Here is a 21,013-nt window from a genome sequence, read left to right on the forward strand (position 1 = left end):
TATTCCGCTTGGATAGCTTTAAGTCCCTTGTACCTAGTTGATAATACAATTTGGCCTCTGGCATAACCTAAGTCACACATTTCCCTCAAGTAGGTGGAAGAATCAGCTATACCCAAGAACCTGTTTTTTTAATAACAGCATGGCTAGTATTTATCTAACACATACCTTTCAGAAAGGTATTCAGCTTTCTTTTGATGGTCTCAAAGAGGTGCAAAATTCACCTTCTTCACCACTTGCTTCGCTGCATCTTCAATTACCTAAATCTCATCTAAGTTCTCCATGAGGACACTGTCTCATTCAGTATACAAGACATTCACATAGCTAGCAGCCTCTCAATATTTTACTTTTGCCCTTTCTTTTTAATGCATAGTCCATAAAAGCCTTGTTTACCATGCGTTATTCAAGCTCTATTCTGAAGGCAGAATGATTAATTTCTGTATAGGCTTTTCAATAGTGCTCATCAGATGCTTCAAACTTGCTATGCGCAATTTCCTCACTTTTGGAAAAGCACAGAAAGGAAAGCCGTTACGTGGCATCCTAGAACTACTGCTGTGCTTCATCTCAGCAGAGATAGACCAGCCTTTTGATATCGCAGCTAGCAGGTGTAAACCATCAGCTGCCAGCATGCCAAGCTAAAGGAGATGAGGAACACGGATAAACAAGTCATTTTCACCGGTATTTACTGATACCAGAACAGAAAGATTTTATGGAGACCAAGAGCTGTGGAGTAGAAGTACTCTCACAGGTTCAGTTCCTCATATGCCTCGCCTGGTTTCTTAATCCAGTCTCATTCTTCTCATCTGTCCAGCCATATCTAGCAACATCTACCTTATTGCACTTATTGCATCTACTTTACTATCCATCCTTCTCTCTCTCCGTCACTATTATGCCTTTCCTTTTCCCTGTTTGTTCATAAATTTAGTCCTTACACTCAAATTCTGCATCTCTCTGTCTTCTTTGCCTCTTCCTTGATCTTAGTCCCATACCTTCACTAAGAGATGGTGGCACTTACCGGGTCTTGAGGGAAAAGAGTATCTATACAGAGTTTAGAAATACTAATCTACTAAGCGTACACAAAACGTGTTTATTAAAGATTGTAACTTGGATGACCTTGGAAGGATTTTCTTAAGAAAAGCACATTAATATGTTATGAAAACCACTCACATCTGACAGAAAGTGGGAACATCACAGCTCAATAAAGAAGACATCACAGAAACCTTTAAAGCCTCTTCTTTAGCCTCATTTTCAGAAAGAGTTAAGCCATGCTGGGTGACATTTTCCAAAGAAAACTGAGCATCTCAGAAAATGTTATTCCAAATGACTACAGTTTCAGAAAATTGCAAGTAACTGAAATGAGATGACACAGTATGTGGCTTTGCTCACGAAGTAAGACAAAAATGAGATGTATTTATACCATGTTGGCATCTAACTCGATGGCTTGCCTAATACTGGTTACTTGTCTGAAATCATGACAATAACTAAGCAGAGCATATCATTCTGGCTTTCTAGATTGTGCAAAGGTCGGATCACAACCAAGTAAATTCTACTGTTCCATTAAGCATATGAGTATGGCATGTGCATGGCTGTTTTGTGACCTCCTCCTGACAAATGCAGTAGCTATTCTTTTACTGGTTTTGCACTGAACAAAAGTTCTTATAGCTTTCTCCTCCCTTGCCTGTAGGAGCTACTACTTTCTCTTGATCATCACTTCACTATACGTTTGTCCTCCTGTGCACTGATAGCCCTTCAGTTTTGAAGTTGTCTGCAAACCTTATCATGCTTAAATTGACACCAGAGAATACAGCTCTGCTAGCAAAGACATAAAGTAGTCACCTGGATATACAGTTCCTGTAAAAATTAAACTGGTCAAGAAAGTCTTATAAAACTCGAGACACAATAAGGGCTATAGTTAACAAGATACATCACTGATGAAATACAATTAAAAGATCTGATTTCATAAATTAAGTGGGTTTTAAGCCTCTACACAGCATCTTGTATAATAATAACAATAGCAATAATAATAATAATAATAAATTGATAGCAACAACAACCTGAAAGCATAGGCCTTATGTCTCTAAGTGTGTTTTAGGGACGGTGCAACAGAAAAAAATATTTGTCAGATAGGAATGCTACCAAAAAAACCCACCCATGAGCATCAAATAGGGAGTCACTGCTCCTATAAAAGATTGGAGTTAAGCCCCAGCTTAAGACAATAGTTTTATCATGAACTCATAGTTTGTCTTCATGTGAATAGACATGACTCTGGCTCAAGGTTTACGAACCCCATATATATCTATATAGCTGTTATTTCAGATCTTCTTAACATCAATACATTCCTTATTTAAAATGCATAACAGGTAGTAGAAAAAGTAGTAAGGACGATCAAGCAGAGAATTTCCAAAACTATCAGCATTTGTCAATTAAAGTATTTATTTTTGATCAAGTACTAATTAGTTAAAAACATTTGATCTAATCTTAAAATAGATGTTCAGGCTACCCCATTTACTCTCGAAACAGTCACTTGCTGTAAGGATTAGGAAGACAGTGGCATTCAGAGCAAGCATGAACCCTCTTCCATCTTATTACAGTTAATCATGAATGTACATACGATAATGGAGCTGAGCCCCTGCAAACTCACCAGGCTGTGCATAATTTCGACTCCATCTGGATTCACTGTGAGCGCCTCATCATACAATTGCCTAGCCACCTCCAAATTGCCTTTCATCTCTGCAAGCCTCCCACGCATGTACAGTACAGCATGAGATGTGGGGAAAAGACTAGCTGCCTCCTGGATACAAAAGCCTGCTTCCTTGAGATGCTGCTGTTCCATGAAAAGTTCAGCTGAAAAAAATAACACAAAAACACCCTACCATTAGTTGAAATAATTTAGACACCTTTCTTCATTTTAACTATGTATCATCTTCCTTAAACATATTAAACCACGAGGTCACCATCCTGCACAGTGCTTATTATGATTATTTAGTGTTTATTAACACAAAGTGGAGACAGTAAATGGATATTCTGTAATGTTAAAGTCTTTACACAGACTTTGACGGACCTCTTTAGATGTTGAGAGAGGATGGCCTTAGTGATACACCAGAGCGCTTCCTCAGAGGGGATGTAAACATGTGCTGAACTGAGCTCTGAGGAAGCAGGGCTGGTGGCCACTTGGAGTCATCATGTGTGTTTCCAAGTAATCTGTGGAAACAGAGGACAGAATAAGCCATTACTGTCTACTGAGTTGTTTAAACATGTCAGAGTAATAGAACACATCTGACCAAGCTGGATGTTAAATAACTTATTCAAAAGAGTATTTCCATATTTTGAAAAAATAATTAAAAGTGTTTTTCCTCTGCTTACTTGTCTAGTTTACGAAATAGCTGTCTCTGAAGTTTTCAAAGTCTCCATTAAAATCCAAAGGCTTACATCACAGAGACTTATTTATATGGCACATTCACAAACTTACCTCCTCACACATATTCTACAGAAATTAAAAAGCAGCTTTTGGAAGAGACTGCTCAGTAATTTGCTTTCTCATCTCTTAGCAATGATGCTGGCATTTTTCTTACAAAGCCACACTGAGATGTTTGACTGTCAGTTTGTTTGTTTTCTTAAGTTAAACAAATTTCTAAATGTATTTCATTGTTAGATTTTAGAACTTCTCAGGATTTCATATGCATTAAATTCTAGCAGGCTTCAGAAGTGATACTCCATTTTCATCGACACACAAATGAAAAGGGAAATTGTTTTTTTATAGGCAGGTGTGTGTATATCCATGCATGTACATAAAATAATTTTCTCTTTGTACATCACCCTTTAGTCCATAACCTGTTAGCATTCTATCCCTTATTACTGGAAAAATTTGAAGTCCCTTTATTTTTTTTTTAAGTGATGTGGTAGTGAAGTAGGTATTGACAGCTCTAGAGTTCAATTTGAAATGACAAGTTCAGGCTCCAGAGTTAGATAAACAATTCTGAATTTAGATCCAACCTTAAATGCCCTTACTTTCAAAGGTATGCTCTCAGAAAGACTCTGTGCGGGAGTAAAGTAGCTTTAAAAATTAGGTCTCTTGTACAGCTCTTAAACTGACAGTTTTGGAGTGCTAGGAAGACCATGAAGACTCTGGGGACTTGGCATACTGACATGGAGCTTGCTGGCCAAGAGGCAAGCAGGAGAGCATCCCAGCACCAGCCCTGCCTGAACAGAGGAGGCTCCTCCTCAACCCATCAGATGTGAGCCTGGGAGCACAGCTAGCCCTGCTGCTGGCATGCTGACCATGATGTCCACTGAGGTGGCAGCATGGCTTAACACCCAGATCTAAGTGCTCCTCCTGAGAGCAGAGTGAGACAACATCGATAAAAAGCTGGAATATTTCTTAGCCCTCCCAAAGTTGTACTTCAGATAAACATCCTTCTCTGAGGCTGTCAACATGAGCACAACAGCTCCTTGGTAAGAGCGATGTACTTAAAAAGTGACTCATATACATTTCTGTCTGGTTAATCATTACAAAATCTCAGTATGCATCCCCTTCTTCGGCTCCAAGAGGGTGCAGCCATCTAATAGCAGAAAGGAAGGCCATCCATCTTGTCAAGCTGAGTATGCGCACAACCTTATTCAAGAGTTTGTGGGAGGACAGCATTTTACTTGTGCTTCCCAAGAACAGAGCATTTTCCTGCCAAGAGCTGTGCAGCAGCTGATGCTATACATGTGGTAATAATGAGGATGGAGATGTGCAAAGTGACGATTCACAGCCTGAAGATAAACACTTAGCACAGCCCTAGCAGAGCAAAAGAAGAGGTGAAATCCTGGCACTATTTGAAGGCAGCAGAAGTTCTGGCTGCTGCTGTATTAAAATCTCTATTAGCAACTAACAGCATAATGTGACTTGTTTAATTTCAAAAAAGCACGAGGAGCAAGGTGGTTTAGATGTGAAATCATGCACAGCCTGTGATTCAATGCATAGAAAAAAGGGAGTACTTATTCTTTCTTTCAACGGTGCCTCTAAATCTTCTTCGGTAATAACAATTATTTAGAGGAAGTGCAGCAACACAGAATCTGAATAAGATCTACAAATTGTATTTTATGGTACAGTAATGTAGCATATTAAAGTTCAATCCATTTCTTCACAGGCTCAATAGTCAGTAAAAAACGATTTAATGGTGTGGGAGGCCTAATTTGCATCAAAAAAGAATGAGAGAGGTGCTTGTGGGTTACAAGCCACAAGCTGGGTTACCCACCCAGCTAAAAATAAACACTAAGGGAAATCATTTAGGCCTGCACTAAAATGTGCTTTCTGTAAACTCATTTTTTTTTTACTTCTATTGCATACTCATTTCATTTACAGATGAACAAGATGTGCTTACGCAACATGGAGTAAGAACTGAGGCAGAGATCAAAGCCAAAAACCAAGGATTCAATGAATTTATCACAGATTACCACTCCCACTTCCTTAACAGTGCTGGAAGTACTGCAATGCCTGCCTTTGCGTTACCTGGGTTAGCAGCTTCCTGTCTGTTTGGCTATTCAGGATATCTTCCTGTATCACCTAATCATGTTGTACATAAAAACCTGACCAAACAAGCGGCATTCACGAGGCAGCTCCGTATAAGAGACGTGGTACTCGATGCCTCTCCAAAGCAGACAGCATTTCCTCAGGGTGAAACAGGTATACAGGATGTGGGATTTGCCATGAAAGGTTCACTGCTTCAGGGAAGCCGTCTATCAACCTCAAGCTGCTGGATTACATTGTTCTCAGTGCTGCCACTCTTTGCAGCTTTGAATTCAAAGGCTATCTTTTACGAGCTTTCTTCCTATCTCTTACTTAACATCATCTTGATAAATGTTTAAGTAAGTTTTCAAAGTGTTTTGAACTAAATATTACTAAAGGCACTCCCAGTGCTACAAAGCACAAAAATAATCATCCTCAGTGCACTACAAGCATTTTTGCCATAACTACTGAGACCTGGAGCAGCTATCCAACTGACTCCAAGAACCAGCCTAGCGTGATTCATTTCTGTCCCAGATCCACCTTATGCTTCACACAGCTCCCAAATCCACTTCAAAGTTCACACATGCGCTCTTTTGCAGTACTGTCCATCCTTCTTCGCTGTCATCTCTTCTTGTGGCTTCAACTTCCTTTGTCTCGACTTGCGATCCCAGTTCCACCTGATGCACCAGCCTTAAGTCTGACTTCAGCTCATGTGAGCACACCACGCCTCCGACTACATACCACTAGCTCCTAGTTTTTCTGGTTGTGTCTACTAGCACCTTTAGCTCATCTATAGTGAGGACCCTCAGTCAAGTGAGAGCTGCCAGAAGCATATCATCTACTCACTCTCCAAGGACAGGTAACAGATACACAAACCAGGAGTGCTTGCAGAAGACTGACAAAGCTGGGCCTCCTGCAGTCAGGCTTCTCTTTTTGTCTCCAAGATAAATGGCTTGCCAGGGCTCTGTAGAGGAGTCCATCTGAGCAGCAAGGCAGTGTAATCTAGTCATGTCTGCATCGCAGCGCCAGTCTGAGGAACGGAGTTGTCTGCCATCACCTTGAACACTGACTCTATTCCCTATTTCCTAAGCATTTCAAAGCAGTGTCAAGAGTGATTGTACTTGTCACCACAGAAGCAGCAACAACTGTAATTCTAGCCAACAAAATAAAATAAATTTGAAACATGCTTCTGCAGTGCGAAACACCCAAGAGTTAAAATCTCATTCCTTGTGAATCATGTTCAGTGTTATCCAAGATGCAGCACTTACTCCCACAGGCAGACTGTTCCACATCACTGTTCTGTGTCAGCCCAATTTGCTCACACCTACCCCAAAAATACTACTGTGTGACATGGCCAACACCATGTAGCCAGATGACCAGCAGGATGGCACATGGGGAGCAGTCCTTCACACCCAAAGAAGGTGAGACAGCCTGCAAGGATGTGTGGAGAGGTGTTTTTTGTTCCACAGAATCCATCTGGTTGCAGGATCTATTAATACTTGTTATTGCAGCAGCCCACAGCCAGCTGGAAAGACCCACTCCTCTGAGACAGCTCTTTCATCAGTGAATGCAGAGCTATTACCATGACAAAGGGTTCTCCCTCTGTCTTTTCTTGCTGTCAGATGACGTTTAGTCATCGTCCCTTACTATGACACAATGCAGCAATTTGCAGGCAGATCAGATTGAAGATTCATGCTGTATCCCAACTGTAATCACTTCATTTGATGAAGCCTTCAATACAGAAACGAAGGAGAACATAACCCCATCTACCTGAGCTCAACCACTAGCTCTTCTGAATGAGGCAAGAGATGTACATTCTTAAAAGTCATTCTTGCAAGCAAGCTGGTAGCTAACTGGAGCCCAGGGACCTACTTTAAATTTCCGAGCTGCAGGTCTCCCAGGAGCTGAAATGGCAAATGGGCTTCTTTAATTACAAATGCAGCATTAGAGCAAGCATTTCTGGAAAAGATGCAGAACCATCACAAGTTACTCTCTATGCTAAATAGTGCAGGCAAAAAATCATTTGAAATACAACGAAACTTGCCACAAGACACCTGGTTCCACTATATGAAGTAGGATGGTGCTCACTGGTGACAGAGGCGTTCCTTCTCAACTGGGAGAGTTGGGGGAGCAAAATCAAAACGTTGGGAGCAAACAAAAAATGCTTTTGGCAATAAGGCCACCATTGATAATGGTAGCAAAATACTATTGGATGGGCATCTTTTTTTTTTTTCTGTATCCCCTTTTATAACACTGATTACTGCTATAGTCAAAGGAAATACTTCTAAATTCCAACCTAGTTAAGTATAAATTCCTATCTTCTGTCCCTCATATGGATAATTGTCCTGCTGCTTTCTTCAGGACCAAGCATATTTTGTCACTAACCCGAAAGGTGCTGAGCAGCTGAGAAATGCTAGGATTTGGTACCCTCTGCCATATTGTGGGTACCGCTGGCAGTACAGCAGGTTCCTCTCCATCCACTGGCAAAGGATCCAGAGAATGCTTAACAAGGAGCTGCTGCCTGCTTTCCTAAGTGAGAGTTCACATACATGAGCATGTGCATGGCCCAGATATTGAGAAATGCCACATATGCTTTGAAGACCACCCATGACAAACAGATTATCAGTCTCAAAGCTTCACATCCTTCTCTAAGCAACAAGAAACATCCAGAAGCCTCAGGAACAGGAGAAGCAATCCAAAATGTCCAGTATGGATAAGCAGCAGCCAAGAATGCTTTTGACTCCTTTAATTCTTTAATTAATATTGTTGACAAGAAATAAACAAAACTAACCTGCAGAGCATGTATGAAGACCTACTATCTCCCTGAAGACACTAAGTTGAAGAGACGTGGGGAATTTGGCCATCTTTAGCCTGCATTAGAAGACCAGGCCAGAGCTTGCTAAACCAGAACTCTAGCAGAACCCTGCTGGCTTATTAACTGCATCAGTAATATTTCAAAGGGAACCAAACCAGCTCACTTCACCATTTCTAGCTCCAGCATGAAGCATTCCTAATCCCTCCTAGTAAGTAAACATTGTAGATCAGTCCTTTGCAGTACACCTTTACTACTCTCAGTAATAGCTTCATAGTAAAACATTTCCTCCTATTGCCCTTCACCAGCCTCCAGCTTCTCGCACTGCCCTGTATCACTGTAAAGAGCCAAAAAATCATGGAGCTCAAGAATCTGAGCAATAAAGGGGGAGCTCTAAAATTTCAATGAACTTTAAAAATAAAAACACACTAAAAACAAAAACCCAAGAAAAAGTAAAATATTGGAATTGCATCAACAACTCCTGCTGTATTGCAGGAGAGTATCTGACCTCAGCTATTCCGCAACATCAATAAAGATGTCTCCCAAACCTGATAAACACCTTTAATATCTGAGCTTATAATTTGAGGGCGGATTAGGATTGCTAAAAGCTTAGAGAGGGAGAGCATTTAATTACACATTGCAAGCAGTGCAAACCTAAGCTGTGCTGGCGAGCTGCTCCCTTTGCTGTCCCTGGGCTGCCCCTGCCCACGTGTGGCTGTGGCCATGGGCCAGTTGGGATTGCAGATTCCAGCCCACTGGCTCCTATGACATTTTCTCGTGGAACAAAGCCCATCTCCTCTAACACAGTTTTTTTCCCAGGAACTGGCCCACGCTGAATAAAATAAATAAATCACAAGCGTTTTGTGAAGGGGAAAAAAAAATATTTCTGCTGTACATAACTCAGGGGAACAGATGTTTTTCCATTAGCTCACTGTTCCCTGCTACACTGGCTCTCTTTACATTTCTTGTTTATGGCGTGTTCATGAGAATGTTTTTTTCTAAACTTCTAGCACATTAGTGAGCCAGCAGGTAGCTCTCTCCAGCCCACTGTGACTACACAGAACAGTTATCAGGGTGATTTTTCTTTAAAAGCTCCTTGAAATAAGCATTAGGTCTACCTGGTAAGGTTTGCAGGCTGCATTTAGCAGGCATTTAGCCAATCTAAGATCAAATTACCAGACCTACTTTGCTGTGAGTGGCCATATTTGGTAAAGTACTGGGCTAGTCAAGAAGCTCAATTGTCAGATATAAAGTACTGGCAAAGACAAACAACATGGACATTGTAGTTAAAAGTAAAGCTTAAAATAATATAGCAACGGGAGCTGGAGTATTTGAACTCTTATTAAACTGGTTTGCAGCATTCTAAAATACTCCACATAAACAGAGTATACTATTATTACTGCCTGGAAATACACTCACACATACTTTGGGCAAGAAATCACTTGTTACCGAAGGAGTTTAAAACTACTAAAACTATTTACTTTCAGAACTGACTCACTTTGCTCTCCAGGTCAAAAGCAATCTTGAAAAAATGCGTAATGAAAGTAAGTTTTGGTCATAAATCTGAACCATTCCAAACATATTTTCTTTAGCCAAACAGCATGATTGTATTTTTTAAACAGAAAGGAGGAGTACTGGCATAATTCTGTAAAGGAAAAAAGGGACAGAAACAGCTACCAGCTACATTCATCTTGGTACTATTATCACCAATAAACTCTAGTATTCTCATAGCTCCTTCTGCTCCAAGAAGTGGAAGGAGTTAACAAGCTTTACTAATGCCACAGAAGTTTTCTCAAGCCTGATTTAACCTGTCAGTCATGAAAAGCAGAAAAAAAGAGAAAAAAATGGGCACATGGATCACATAAAGATCATCTCACCTGGAGCTGCACCACAGCAGAACTGTGAACTGCTGGGAGCTGCCTCTCCAAGTATTCCCTGAAGTAGGGCCCTGACACAGGGCTGCTTTCAGACTTGGGCCAAGAATAATGTTTAGGCTTGTTAATGTAAAACCTAATGAGATGACTCTACCCTTTTAAAAAGCCATTACATTTCAAGAAGCTGCAGGGGGGGTTATTTTTAAAAGGGACCAGACAAGCTGTATTAATCACAGTCCTTGCTGAAGAACACTTGAAAACAGCATGCCTTGTAGTATTTCCCAAAGCATACCTCTCCAAGACCACCTCTGTTGTCTCTGAAGACAACAGACCCCTCACTCTTCCAAAGCCAACCGTGGCTGCCTGCAGGGGACAGGAAGGTATGGAAGCCTTCTAAAGAAACGTGTTAAGTTCCCTGATGCAGATGGGATCATTGCACTCCCCACTGGTCCTACAAGAGATGGGTAGACATAAGATAAACAGTGACAATTTAGTTTTATGTGGATGTGTGAAAAAGAAGAAGAGGACTTGTTCTAGAGACCATAGATGCATCGATTTGGATGCTTACCAGAAGCTACAAGAAGTTAGCTTGCCAAATGGCCAAGATGAAGTTCATAAAACACCGCTGCAGGGAAAAGCAAAAAACAATGGTGCAGCACATGCAGGCTTTGCAGTTGCACTTTCAAAGCTGCTGCTTTGTTATTTTCTATATGGCTGTTCATAAACCCAGAAAAATTGCAGATGAAAACCACAGGTCTATGCCCACTTATACACAAGTACTTTTAGCACAGCACAAAAAAGTCATTATTTGGGCAGAATTGACAGCCTTGCCTTCAGTAGCTGCTAACTGCAAATGTTCTTGTGCACTAATTACAGAATGGGCTAAATAAGAGATGAATCAGGAGACAAACAAAAGTTCCTCAGTTCCAAGAGACTGAGGATGCTTGTGCAAAAGGCAGGCTAGCCCTGAACTCCTACTGCAGCAATGGGTAGATGGTGATGCTGTAACCATTCCCCTATACTGGCACCATCTGATGACTACCACACACTAGCGCTGCTGTGCACTAGCTCCTTAGTGGAATCTGGCTGCTAAGGATTGTAAAACTAGCCTCACATATCTGTAGGATAGTTTGCTTAGAGCATCTCTCTTCAGTGAAGGCCCAGAGAACTCTGCCTGGATTCATCAGCTTTCATGCCCTGGGATATGAAGAGGTATGGGACCTGGAATGGCTCTGATGGAACCCAGACTGACAGGCTCACAGCCTGGTGCTCTGCATCCACACCACACCCGCACACAGACACATGACCAGCTGCATCCTCCCTGTATCTGAGAAAGATAGATGCTTTGTTATTAATTTACTGTAGTATGAGGGTAACGATTTACCTGGAGATTTATGATTAGCACTAGAAAGGTTAAAGTGTTAATAATGGTAAAAACAGCAGCATGCAAGTCTTTTCCCAAAGGCAAACAAACATTTCCCTCCATTTACAGATAGGAAACTGAGGTATAAAAAAGCTAGGCAACTTGCCTAGAGTCACAAGATGAGTCATTGACTGAAAAAGGACAAGTCCCAGCTAAACCTGATAGAAATCTACAGCACACTGATGTGGCTCTTTCATAAACATGAAGTGAGTCCAGATGCAGGCATCAGAAGGTTATGCTAATTGCTTGTTGCTTTCCACAGCTGTTAATTCTGTGGTGAGCTGTAGCACAAGAGCATGTGATGACCTTAGCTGTTGTTTACAAAATATTTCTATTTTGGAAGTTATTACCTTGTAACTATTCCTGTCTTCCTCTCCTTCCTGATGGGAGAGATTTTGACACAGAGGGCCAGTGATGCTTTTTTGGGCAATTTGAGTCACTAAGCCCACCAAGACCACAAAGATGCATCCGTAACAGTAACTGGTCTCAGTAATGAAATCTCAAAGCAGTCACAATATATACTGTCAAAACATTGATCCTATTTCAAATCCAGTTAAATTAAACATGAAGAAAAACAAAGTTTAAAATAAGCCAAAAGGACAGAAAAGTTACAACTTATAATTTCTGCCTAAAAGAATTAACATCTCCGAGGAAGGCACGCTGAAAAGTAATTGTAGCAATTCAAAGCGAGGTCACAGCAAGCACTAGGCCTTTATTACTTTTGTCTTTTCACACAGCAGTAAAAATAAGAACTGCCTCCAGCTCTCTACAGGATGATGGACAACAGACACCTGACTTCTCACCACAATAAACTCCTTTTTTTTTTTTTTTTTCCAATCCCACCAGCCTCCTCTTCAGCCTTAAGTCAGAAGCATAAATGGAATAAAAGAAAACTCTGCTAGTGATCTAGTGATTTTGAGGACCATAGTACAGCAGTGAAATCCTAAGCAAATAACACGTGATTAACTTAAAGGATGACGCACTCCATTAGGTAAGTTCTTTTTTTCATAACCATTAGCCAGATTGTAGCAAACAGAATGTCACATATTTTGAACCAGAATTGAGGTCTGGTTTGATAGAAAACAGCCCCATAAAAACAGCTATAAAAGTCTTTGCTGAGAAATAGCGTGAGACTACCAGGTTTTATGTGAAAATTGTCAATTGTAGATAATTGATAGAATTTGACGAGTTCTGCATACGTAACAGTAAATTATCAGCAACGTTCTGGTGTGCTCTGCTTTTTTTCTTGTTGCATGTGGTAGCAGAGACATCTAAGAAGTAATCACAGCACTTTATTTCACGTTATTTCAGGCTCACAATGGTGGAAGAAAAACTGTGTCTCTTAAAAGCAAGACTGCAGGGTCAGAACTCCTTTTACCAGTCCTGAAATGCAAATGGTAGAATGTGCCGTACAACTCTCCTCCTCACCAAGGGCCCTGTATAAAACTCCTTCATGAGTTTGGATGTCACCATTGGGTAGAGTTCCTTCTCAGGGAGGGAAAGGAGAATATTGAGCTTTGCTACAATGTGTTTCAAAGTGATGTGCAAATCTTTCAAGTCCTTGGGAGATTCAAGCAGCCAAGAATAAGATGAGTGGAGGACTTTTTCTTGTTTAATAATTTTCACTTAAAACTCGGGAAAAACTGGAATGCTGACAGCCTAAATAACATTTAATGGGTTGTTTGCCCAATCATGTTCAGCAAAATGAAACTAATTGCTACTATCAAATGACATTTCTTAATGAAGAACTGCCTCCTCTCCTCATTTAGAAACATATTTTAGTTATACTTGAAGTTTTCTGTGTTACGGAAAAAGAGAGGTGAGCAGAAAAATCACATTACTCCAACATTTTATTTGTTAACATTTAACCAAGCAGTATTTCAAAAACCAAGTGGGATAGATGGGCAAATTTACTGTTGGTGTAAGGTGTTGAAACAGCCCTGATTTTAACTATTCCTTTAATACCCATGTCATCTTATTCACCACTGAAAAGTGAAGGAATTCCAGGTTGTCCATGAATGCCAAAACTTACCAGCTTGTAGCCAGATTTGTTCAAGAGTTGTCCACAGCTGCATAGGTCCTTGCTTCATCATGCTGCTCCGCATTGTTATTTCAGATATGGCTTGTTCCATTCTTGATGCAGCAAGGGAAGAGGCTCGCTGTGATCCTACGGACCAAACAAACAAGAACAGCAGTGTATTTTATACTTCGGCATATTTGGCTCATTAGCTAGGCAGGTCTGATTGTCTTCTCGAAAGCCCATTTTGTGTCGTAAGACTTACATTGAATTCTGAACTGGAGAAATATGCCCTATAAAAGGCTATTTTATTGAAAAGACTGTATTACCCATGGGCTGCACCTCAAGCAAGTGAATCAAGAGACAGTAATTTTCTAAAAGTCTGCTTATCAGCTTCATTGAGGTAGCAACTGTATTTTGCTCATTTGGATAGTTGAATTCTATCATCAAATTATTTCTCAAGAATATTTATTAGTAACCTGTTTTATAAGCATACCATCACTATACAACTGCAGAACGTGGCTCACTAATGTAAAATGCTAGTACAGAGCTACAGAGTAGGTCAGCAGCATTCAAAGAACACAGATTTCAAGTGACATCAATACTGTCCTGTTGGTTTAGAGACAGCGTGGTTTTTCACTTAACCTCAGGGAGCAGAGAGTTCAGTGCTTCGACTACATTAACCTTTAGCATGTGCTGTAACATTTATGTAAGAACAAAGGATTCACACCCACAGCTCAGGGAACAAAACATCACATCAAAAGGTGATTCCAGAAAGAAGGTACAAACAGAAACCATATTCTCAAGTACGGTATGCAGTCGTTTACTGGTGAGCCACCCTTTCGCAGGACTACCAAGAGGACAGTCACAAAGCATGGAGCTATGAAATGGGACTCCAGAGCTGGCTTTGTGAAGTTTTGAGAACTAAATATTTTAGTATATATAGGTTTAATGTGATTTTAAGGTTAATAAGCTCTTTCTCTAGAGAGTTGTTGTGACTAAAGCACTTGGGCTGATCTGGTAGATGACAAGATCTTGGAGCTAAAATCCCATGTTCTCTCACAGCAGCCCTCCAGAAAGAGCACAGTAACAGGTATTTGGAGAAGCTGTGGTAGCTCTGAGCATGGGAAAGAAGTGCAAAAGCCTGTCATGGGATATATACATTAAGCAGTCTTTTGAAGAAAGATCCAGCACAGAGGCCTGCTGACACCATGGCCCCCCATAGGTGATGGTCAGATGTCAAGATATGTTTCAGCTTCAGCCCTCTCCAGCTGGAAAAACTGGAGAGGGCTGAAACTAAAGCACATCTTGACAGCTGAGCATCACCTATGGGGGCCATGGTGTCAGCAGGCCTCTGTGCACCCCATGCTCCTCTGCAAAGACTGGGCAGACTGGGCAGAACACTGCCCACAGCTTTTATACAAGCCAAAGCCTCTGAGAGCATACTCTCTATGGAGAGACCACAATTGCCTCAAACCGCCAGGGGAAACGCTTGTCCTGTTATCTCACTGCTAACCAATGTCATTCATTTCCAGCAGCAGAACTTCAAAACAGCTCCCCAGCGCTCAGCACAGACACCTCCCACAGCTCCCTTGCAAAACGAAGATGTGCTCCTCCTAAATGCATTTTTAACATTCCTGCATATTTTCAAAGACATTCCTGACCTAATGTTCCAAGAGATGACAGTGCAGTAATGCAGTAATTATGGCTACAATAGTACCGTAAAAGTCATTCCACACTGTATGGAGAATTTATTGTAACAGTTTATTTAACAGATCAATCTTCTTCTGCCTGTTTCACTGTATGGAATTCCTCCCTCTGCCGTGTCCACTCTTGCTCATCTCTCTCCCTCCATTTAGAAGAAATTTCACTGCAAAAGGGCTCCCAGGAACTCGCAGGCAGAATGAGGTTGTTTAATGCAGGGAAAACAAACAGGCACTCATCCCCAGCAGAGAGGCAACATGAAAATTGCCATGTGAACAATTATTGATGCTGTTTAGGGCAGACTCACATGGTCAAATTCAAACTGCATGGGCTTCGTGGACTTGGTAGTCAGCCTAAGCAGATTCTTGTATTAGCATTCCTGATCAGAGTGGTGTGCTTTAAAAGCAACATTCAGCATTACATTCCTCTGCCAAGGCTGTCCTCTTTCAGAGAGGCTTTCTGGAGCTGTGCAGCACCTATACCTATCGCTGTTCTGACTGCAGTGAGTGGGCAGATGGGCTGTGCCTTATTTACATCCGCTTGGGGAAATCCTCTTTTCCTTGCAAGTCAATGCATGGGGATGATGTCACTATGAGGGAACTCTGCATTTTGGACAGGTTCATGTGTTGCTGCAGGGCTGAACAGCCATTTCAGGTTTAATGAAACATCCTTTCCTCACAAATAAGGCTTTAAAGAACATCACTATGAGGAACTTGAAGAAGCACAGGCTAGCTTCTCCTCTCCCTCTTAGCCAGGCAGGTAGCTGCTGAAGGCAGAGAGCCTGCAGTGTGACACTGATCTTTGTCCACTGCTGTCTGTACTTCAGCCTGTGCAGCCTTAAAAAGGGAACTCGAGTTACTTAGCAATTTACTGCCTTTGGCAGTTATATGCAAAGAGCCTCTGCTGTAAATTGCTAAGTAACTTGGGCTTCCTTTTCATGTTGCAGTCCTTTGATATTTCTTTTCCATTCCAGCCTAAACAAGGAAGCAAGCCACACCAGGCAGTGATCAGCTGATCTGTCCCCAGCCCTGCACAGTCTCAGACAGATATGTTCCTTGCTCTCAGCACACACGTACATGGAAAGGCTCCATTCCAGCCCAAATCCAAACAGTAGCAGTTTGCTACTGCTATTTCTTCTCACCTCCGCAAGCCCTTGTAGGAAGGCTCCAATAAACCCTTTAAGGGCAGGACTTTGCTGGCTTGGCCTTTATAGACAAAAGGCATCTAGCCACAGACCTGACCCTCAGGTGCATATACCAGTGACCTCAGGCCAAGGAATGCTGCCAGAGCCAGAAGCAATGATAGCTCTCACACAGAATGCCTATTCCTAAAGGAATGTAGAACTTTATAGGCTAAAAAAAGCCCACAAAACCTGTCTCACAGAACTTAAATGTCAAGCCTGAAAATACATGCAAATGTTGGCATAAGAAGACAGCACCTCAATTTGTTATTTTAGTGCATTTTCTTTCTCTTTTTAACAGCTCCACCAGACAGAATATAAACTTTGCGTTTTACAACAAAGCCCTCTACACATTTTTTGAAAGAAATGATTAAAAAAAATATTTCATCATGATGAGCTCCACATAGAAACCCTGCAAAAACATACCTAAATAATTTTGCTGCAGCACTGTTATAAGACCAAGAAGGACTAAGTTAAATATTTTACATTTATGGAAAAACTACTATGAGAATAGGAATGCACCTCCATAGATTTACTGGGCTTATAAGAAATGTAGAATTCCCCAGCCTAAATCACTTGAGGCAAGAACATTATTAGATAAGACTAAATCACAAAAAGAATGAAATAGCAAGACAGCTGACTGATACCAGTGAATTTAGTTAGGAATGCTGCTTCAGTTAGGGGAAGATGAAGAAAATAAAGAGGAATTAATCTTCCTGGCAGGAAACCTAAAATTCTAGCACAGCAAATAATCTCATTGTGACCTAACCGAGGAGGGGGAGGCCGGTGTCAGACCCAGCTGCAGTAATCACCCTTCGGTCACGGGGGATCACAGAGCACTGTGCATCGTAGCGATACTGCCGCACGCTCCCTGGAGGCTGCATGCCGGAAACTGGAGCCTGCTGCAGGCTGCCAGCACCAGGCCTCCTCCCTCCCTTCTGCTGCAGCACTGGGAGGCACGAGGGGAGAGCGCGGCTGGAGCAGCGCTCCGCTGCCTCACCTCCTGCTTCCTCCAAAAGGGCCCCCAACTGGGACATGTGCCCAGCTGCTGCCTCCAGGACAGTACTGTGGAGGAGATAACCCAGGGAGTGAAGGCTGATTTGTCTGCCCAGCATCAGGGATCATAAGGGATGCTTCTGTAAATCTTCACAGTGACCTTCAAGTGATTACAGTCTCAAATGATTTTGCACCAACCACCAGAAAACATTCACATTTGCTCCCTTTTCCATCACTTTTAATATGCCAAGCAGCACTTATTCATTCTTTATTCATTAGGTAAACTCTCTTCATCCATCTGTGTTGAATTTGGTCTTTTCTCTTTCAGTAATCTAAAGAACTACAAAAAAGTGATTCACACATACAATGAGAAAACAGACTTACACAAAATATAGAAACATATTGCAGCAAAGGATATTACAAGGGAAAAGAAATAAACAGATTAAGAATTACATAAATATATGCGTATAGAACCAGGAAGATTACAATGTCATAAATACAAACCCTCAGGGCTCGACACTGTGAACAAAAGAGCAGACACACTGACTAATGTTTTGATGCTTGAGTGTTTGCAGGCTCAAGACTTACCCTTGTAATGCTTTTTAAACCACTGATGAATATAAACGGGGGTTAAACACACAGAACTACAGAATGGCAGGCGATGGAAGAGACCTCAAGAGATCACTGAGTCCAACTCCCCTGCTAAAGCAGGTACCCTACAGTAGGTTGCATGGGTAGATGTCCAGATGGGTCTCTAATATCTCCAGAGATGGAGACTCCACAATCTCCCTGGGCAACCTGTTCCAGTGCTCCAATCACTATTATGTAAAGAAGTTCTTCCACATGTTTGAACACGTTTGATTTAATAAAAGCCACATACGGAATGAGAATTTGTCATCCTCTTCAGCTGTATGCACTGAGGACATGACATCAGTTTTACCAGTTCTCAGACAATCACTAATTCCCTAACCTGAAAGCATGAGACTCACTCAAAATATAATGTTTTTAAAAGTAAGAATTTTCCCCCCCTAAGTGTTTCTCTACATGCACATGCGTAGAAAGCTGATGTATTTAAGATGAGAAAGCACAGATCATTTCCTCACCAGAATCATTATCATGAGCATCCGGGAGCGTGAGATGAAGTCCGTTATGCTTTTTGATCACTGGCGTTTCGGTCACACTACTTCCTTTCTCAGAGCCACTGTAAAGAAACAAAACTGTTATCTGGCCACCTTTCAGCAGGGAGACAATGTTCTCCTCGAAGCAGGCAATAATCTCATCTAACTGTCTTCTGGCACTGAAAACTTCAGGTGTTTCTTGAATGTCTCATTCTAACACCACCTACCCAGCAATGGATGAGAAATTCGGTCACTGAAAAACCACGACCAGCAAGGGCTCCAGTTTGTGTGCTGCTTTCAGTTTATTTGACTGCTGCAATCTTTGCCAACTACTGGATGGGCAACACGTTGCCAGCTAAAAAACCAAATAAGAGAAGGCCAACTACCAATGTCCCGCATACAGAAGAACCACTGCCCCTTGGGATTTTCTGTAGAAGGTGGATTTGTGAGTGTGCTGCTCTAATCCTTTTGAAACAGACCAACCACTTTCTAAACTCCTTTATTTCAAGAAGATTATCTCCTCTCTCACTTTTGTTCTATTTCAACAGAGAAAGAAGATAAAAGCTACCACATAGTACCACTTTATGAAGGGAAGCCTATTTGGTCTGCTTCTCTTCTAGACTTCTGTTCTTACACGGCAGCTCTTCAAAAGAGGAACTCCAAAATAATAATAACCCTGTATCTAATGATAATCACTTAGTGTTGATCTCCTGAATCTTCCTGTCACCAAAGGACTGCCAACCTCTCTAGGACCAGACGGATGGTGATGATATCTCCTCTCACCATCCATTAAGAGACAAAATATCAAAAGGAAAAGTGACCGCCCTGGCTATTTTTACTGGCACACTTCCAAGCCCTGCAGCTCAGCTTTTGGATAATATTCCTTCCAGGAAAGGAGCTGTCACAGAATCGTGATTGCTGTGCATGCCCAGTCTTCCAGTTTAATTAGTCCTATGGTACAGACTGCATAGGATTCCCTTGAATTTGTATTAATCCAGCAGAAGAATTACCTTGGGATTGGGATTTGGTTTTAAATATGATTGTGCTGTAATCACAAAAAACAACAGCAGAAGATAAACCAAATCTTGCCCTTGCCAACAAACAGTCTAGGACTGAAAGCCACTTACTGTCATTTGTCATACTGTTAATCGCATTTATAATAGCTAATTAACCTCTTACTAGGCTTAGGGATCAAACATTACAGTTTTTGTTAGTGGACCATGAATTCTCGGCGACTGACTGCTCATCTAAGTCTGGCCTTGACTAGGCCTCCCCGTTTTACATACTGGTTTCCAGACTGATGTCCCATTTGAAATTATTATGTGGTGAAAGATAGAAGGGAGAATTCAATGCTTAGTCCTGCACCTCTGTCTTGCTCAGCCATCACTGACACAAGTGTCACTGCCTTGGCTGGAGGATGCTGGTGGAACAGCAGAGGTATGTGCAAACCTGCCAGCTTTGCTTTATAATATTACTAACATGGTGCTTTGATGCAGCAGTCACCGTGAGGTCAGTGTTTAGGCACATGGCCGAACGCTGATTTAGGCATTAGATTACTACAGAAAGGACAGGCACTTAGCATGGTACATAAATACCTGCCAGGGGAGAAAGTAGGGAGAAAGTACTGGGCCCTAGAAGACTCTGTAGACTGACAAAGCTACAGTAAGATTGTGCAGCTAAGAAACCAGGGCCAAACAATACAACCAAATGCAACTGAAGTGCAATTTAACTGTGGGTGATTAGCTACTGATTGAACTAGTAAAGAGTTTGGAGTGTAACAGCTCTCAACCTCATATAAAAACAGGCTTTTCTTTTCCAAGAGGCCCTAACAAATGGCTGCCTCTAAGTCCCACTGATAAGAATTGCCCTACAGTTCCTTTGAAAGCCCAACCCAGAATATTTTAAATATTTGTTAGCTGATAGTGCTGCAATTTGCATTAAAAAAGGTACTTCCTGCAGCACTAAATCCAGTCAAAAACTGCAGGTACCAAGTTAATTTCTGCTACTTTTCAAGCACTATTTCCTAATGCAAGATGCTTTCTGAAGCATTTTTTTGAGAAAGCCAAAAATTACTACTGGGAATAGCAATGAAATACACATTAGAGGTCCTAAAAGCAAAAGCAGAGCAATTTGTTTTGTTTAGGCTTCTATGGCTAAAGCTTATCAAAAGCCCCTAAAGCTGTCACATCTTGGTCTTTTAAACATAACAGCCAAAGCACAGCTTGAGATCCAAATGCTTGAAGTATTTGTCTGTTCTCCAACTCAGTCCCTTCAGTCTCAAGATTGCAACCCCCCAGCTTGCAACAGTAAGTCACATCCAGTTCTACGTGTTCAGTGTGGATTTGATCACCTTCACGAGGACGACTCATGAGTGTAAAGATTATTCATGTGAAAAATACAA

General features: G+C 41.4%; 1 protein-coding gene across 3 annotated transcripts in view; it reads right to left on the reverse strand.

Moving 5' to 3' along the window:
• Nucleotides 1-21,013, reverse strand: part of TTC7A (tetratricopeptide repeat domain 7A) — a 162,214-nt gene that overhangs the window by 33,466 nt on the left and 107,735 nt on the right. For all 3 annotated transcript variants that reach the window (XM_042892070.1, XM_042892062.1, XM_042892078.1), the window contains 3 exons: nt 18,598-18,695; nt 13,630-13,764; nt 2,639-2,841 (listed from right to left, as the gene is read on the reverse strand). In XM_042892070.1, the coding sequence (XP_042748004.1) occupies nt 2,639-2,841; nt 13,630-13,764; nt 18,598-18,695 (436 nt within the window). The remainder of the gene's footprint in view (nt 1-2,638; nt 2,842-13,629; nt 13,765-18,597; nt 18,696-21,013) is intronic.

Source organism: Lagopus leucura, unplaced genomic scaffold, assembly GCF_019238085.1.
Source record: "Lagopus leucura isolate 7727_CA_CO unplaced genomic scaffold, USGS_WTPT01 Super-Scaffold_73, whole genome shotgun sequence".
Classification (NCBI taxonomy): Eukaryota; Metazoa; Chordata; class Aves; order Galliformes; family Phasianidae; genus Lagopus; species Lagopus leucura.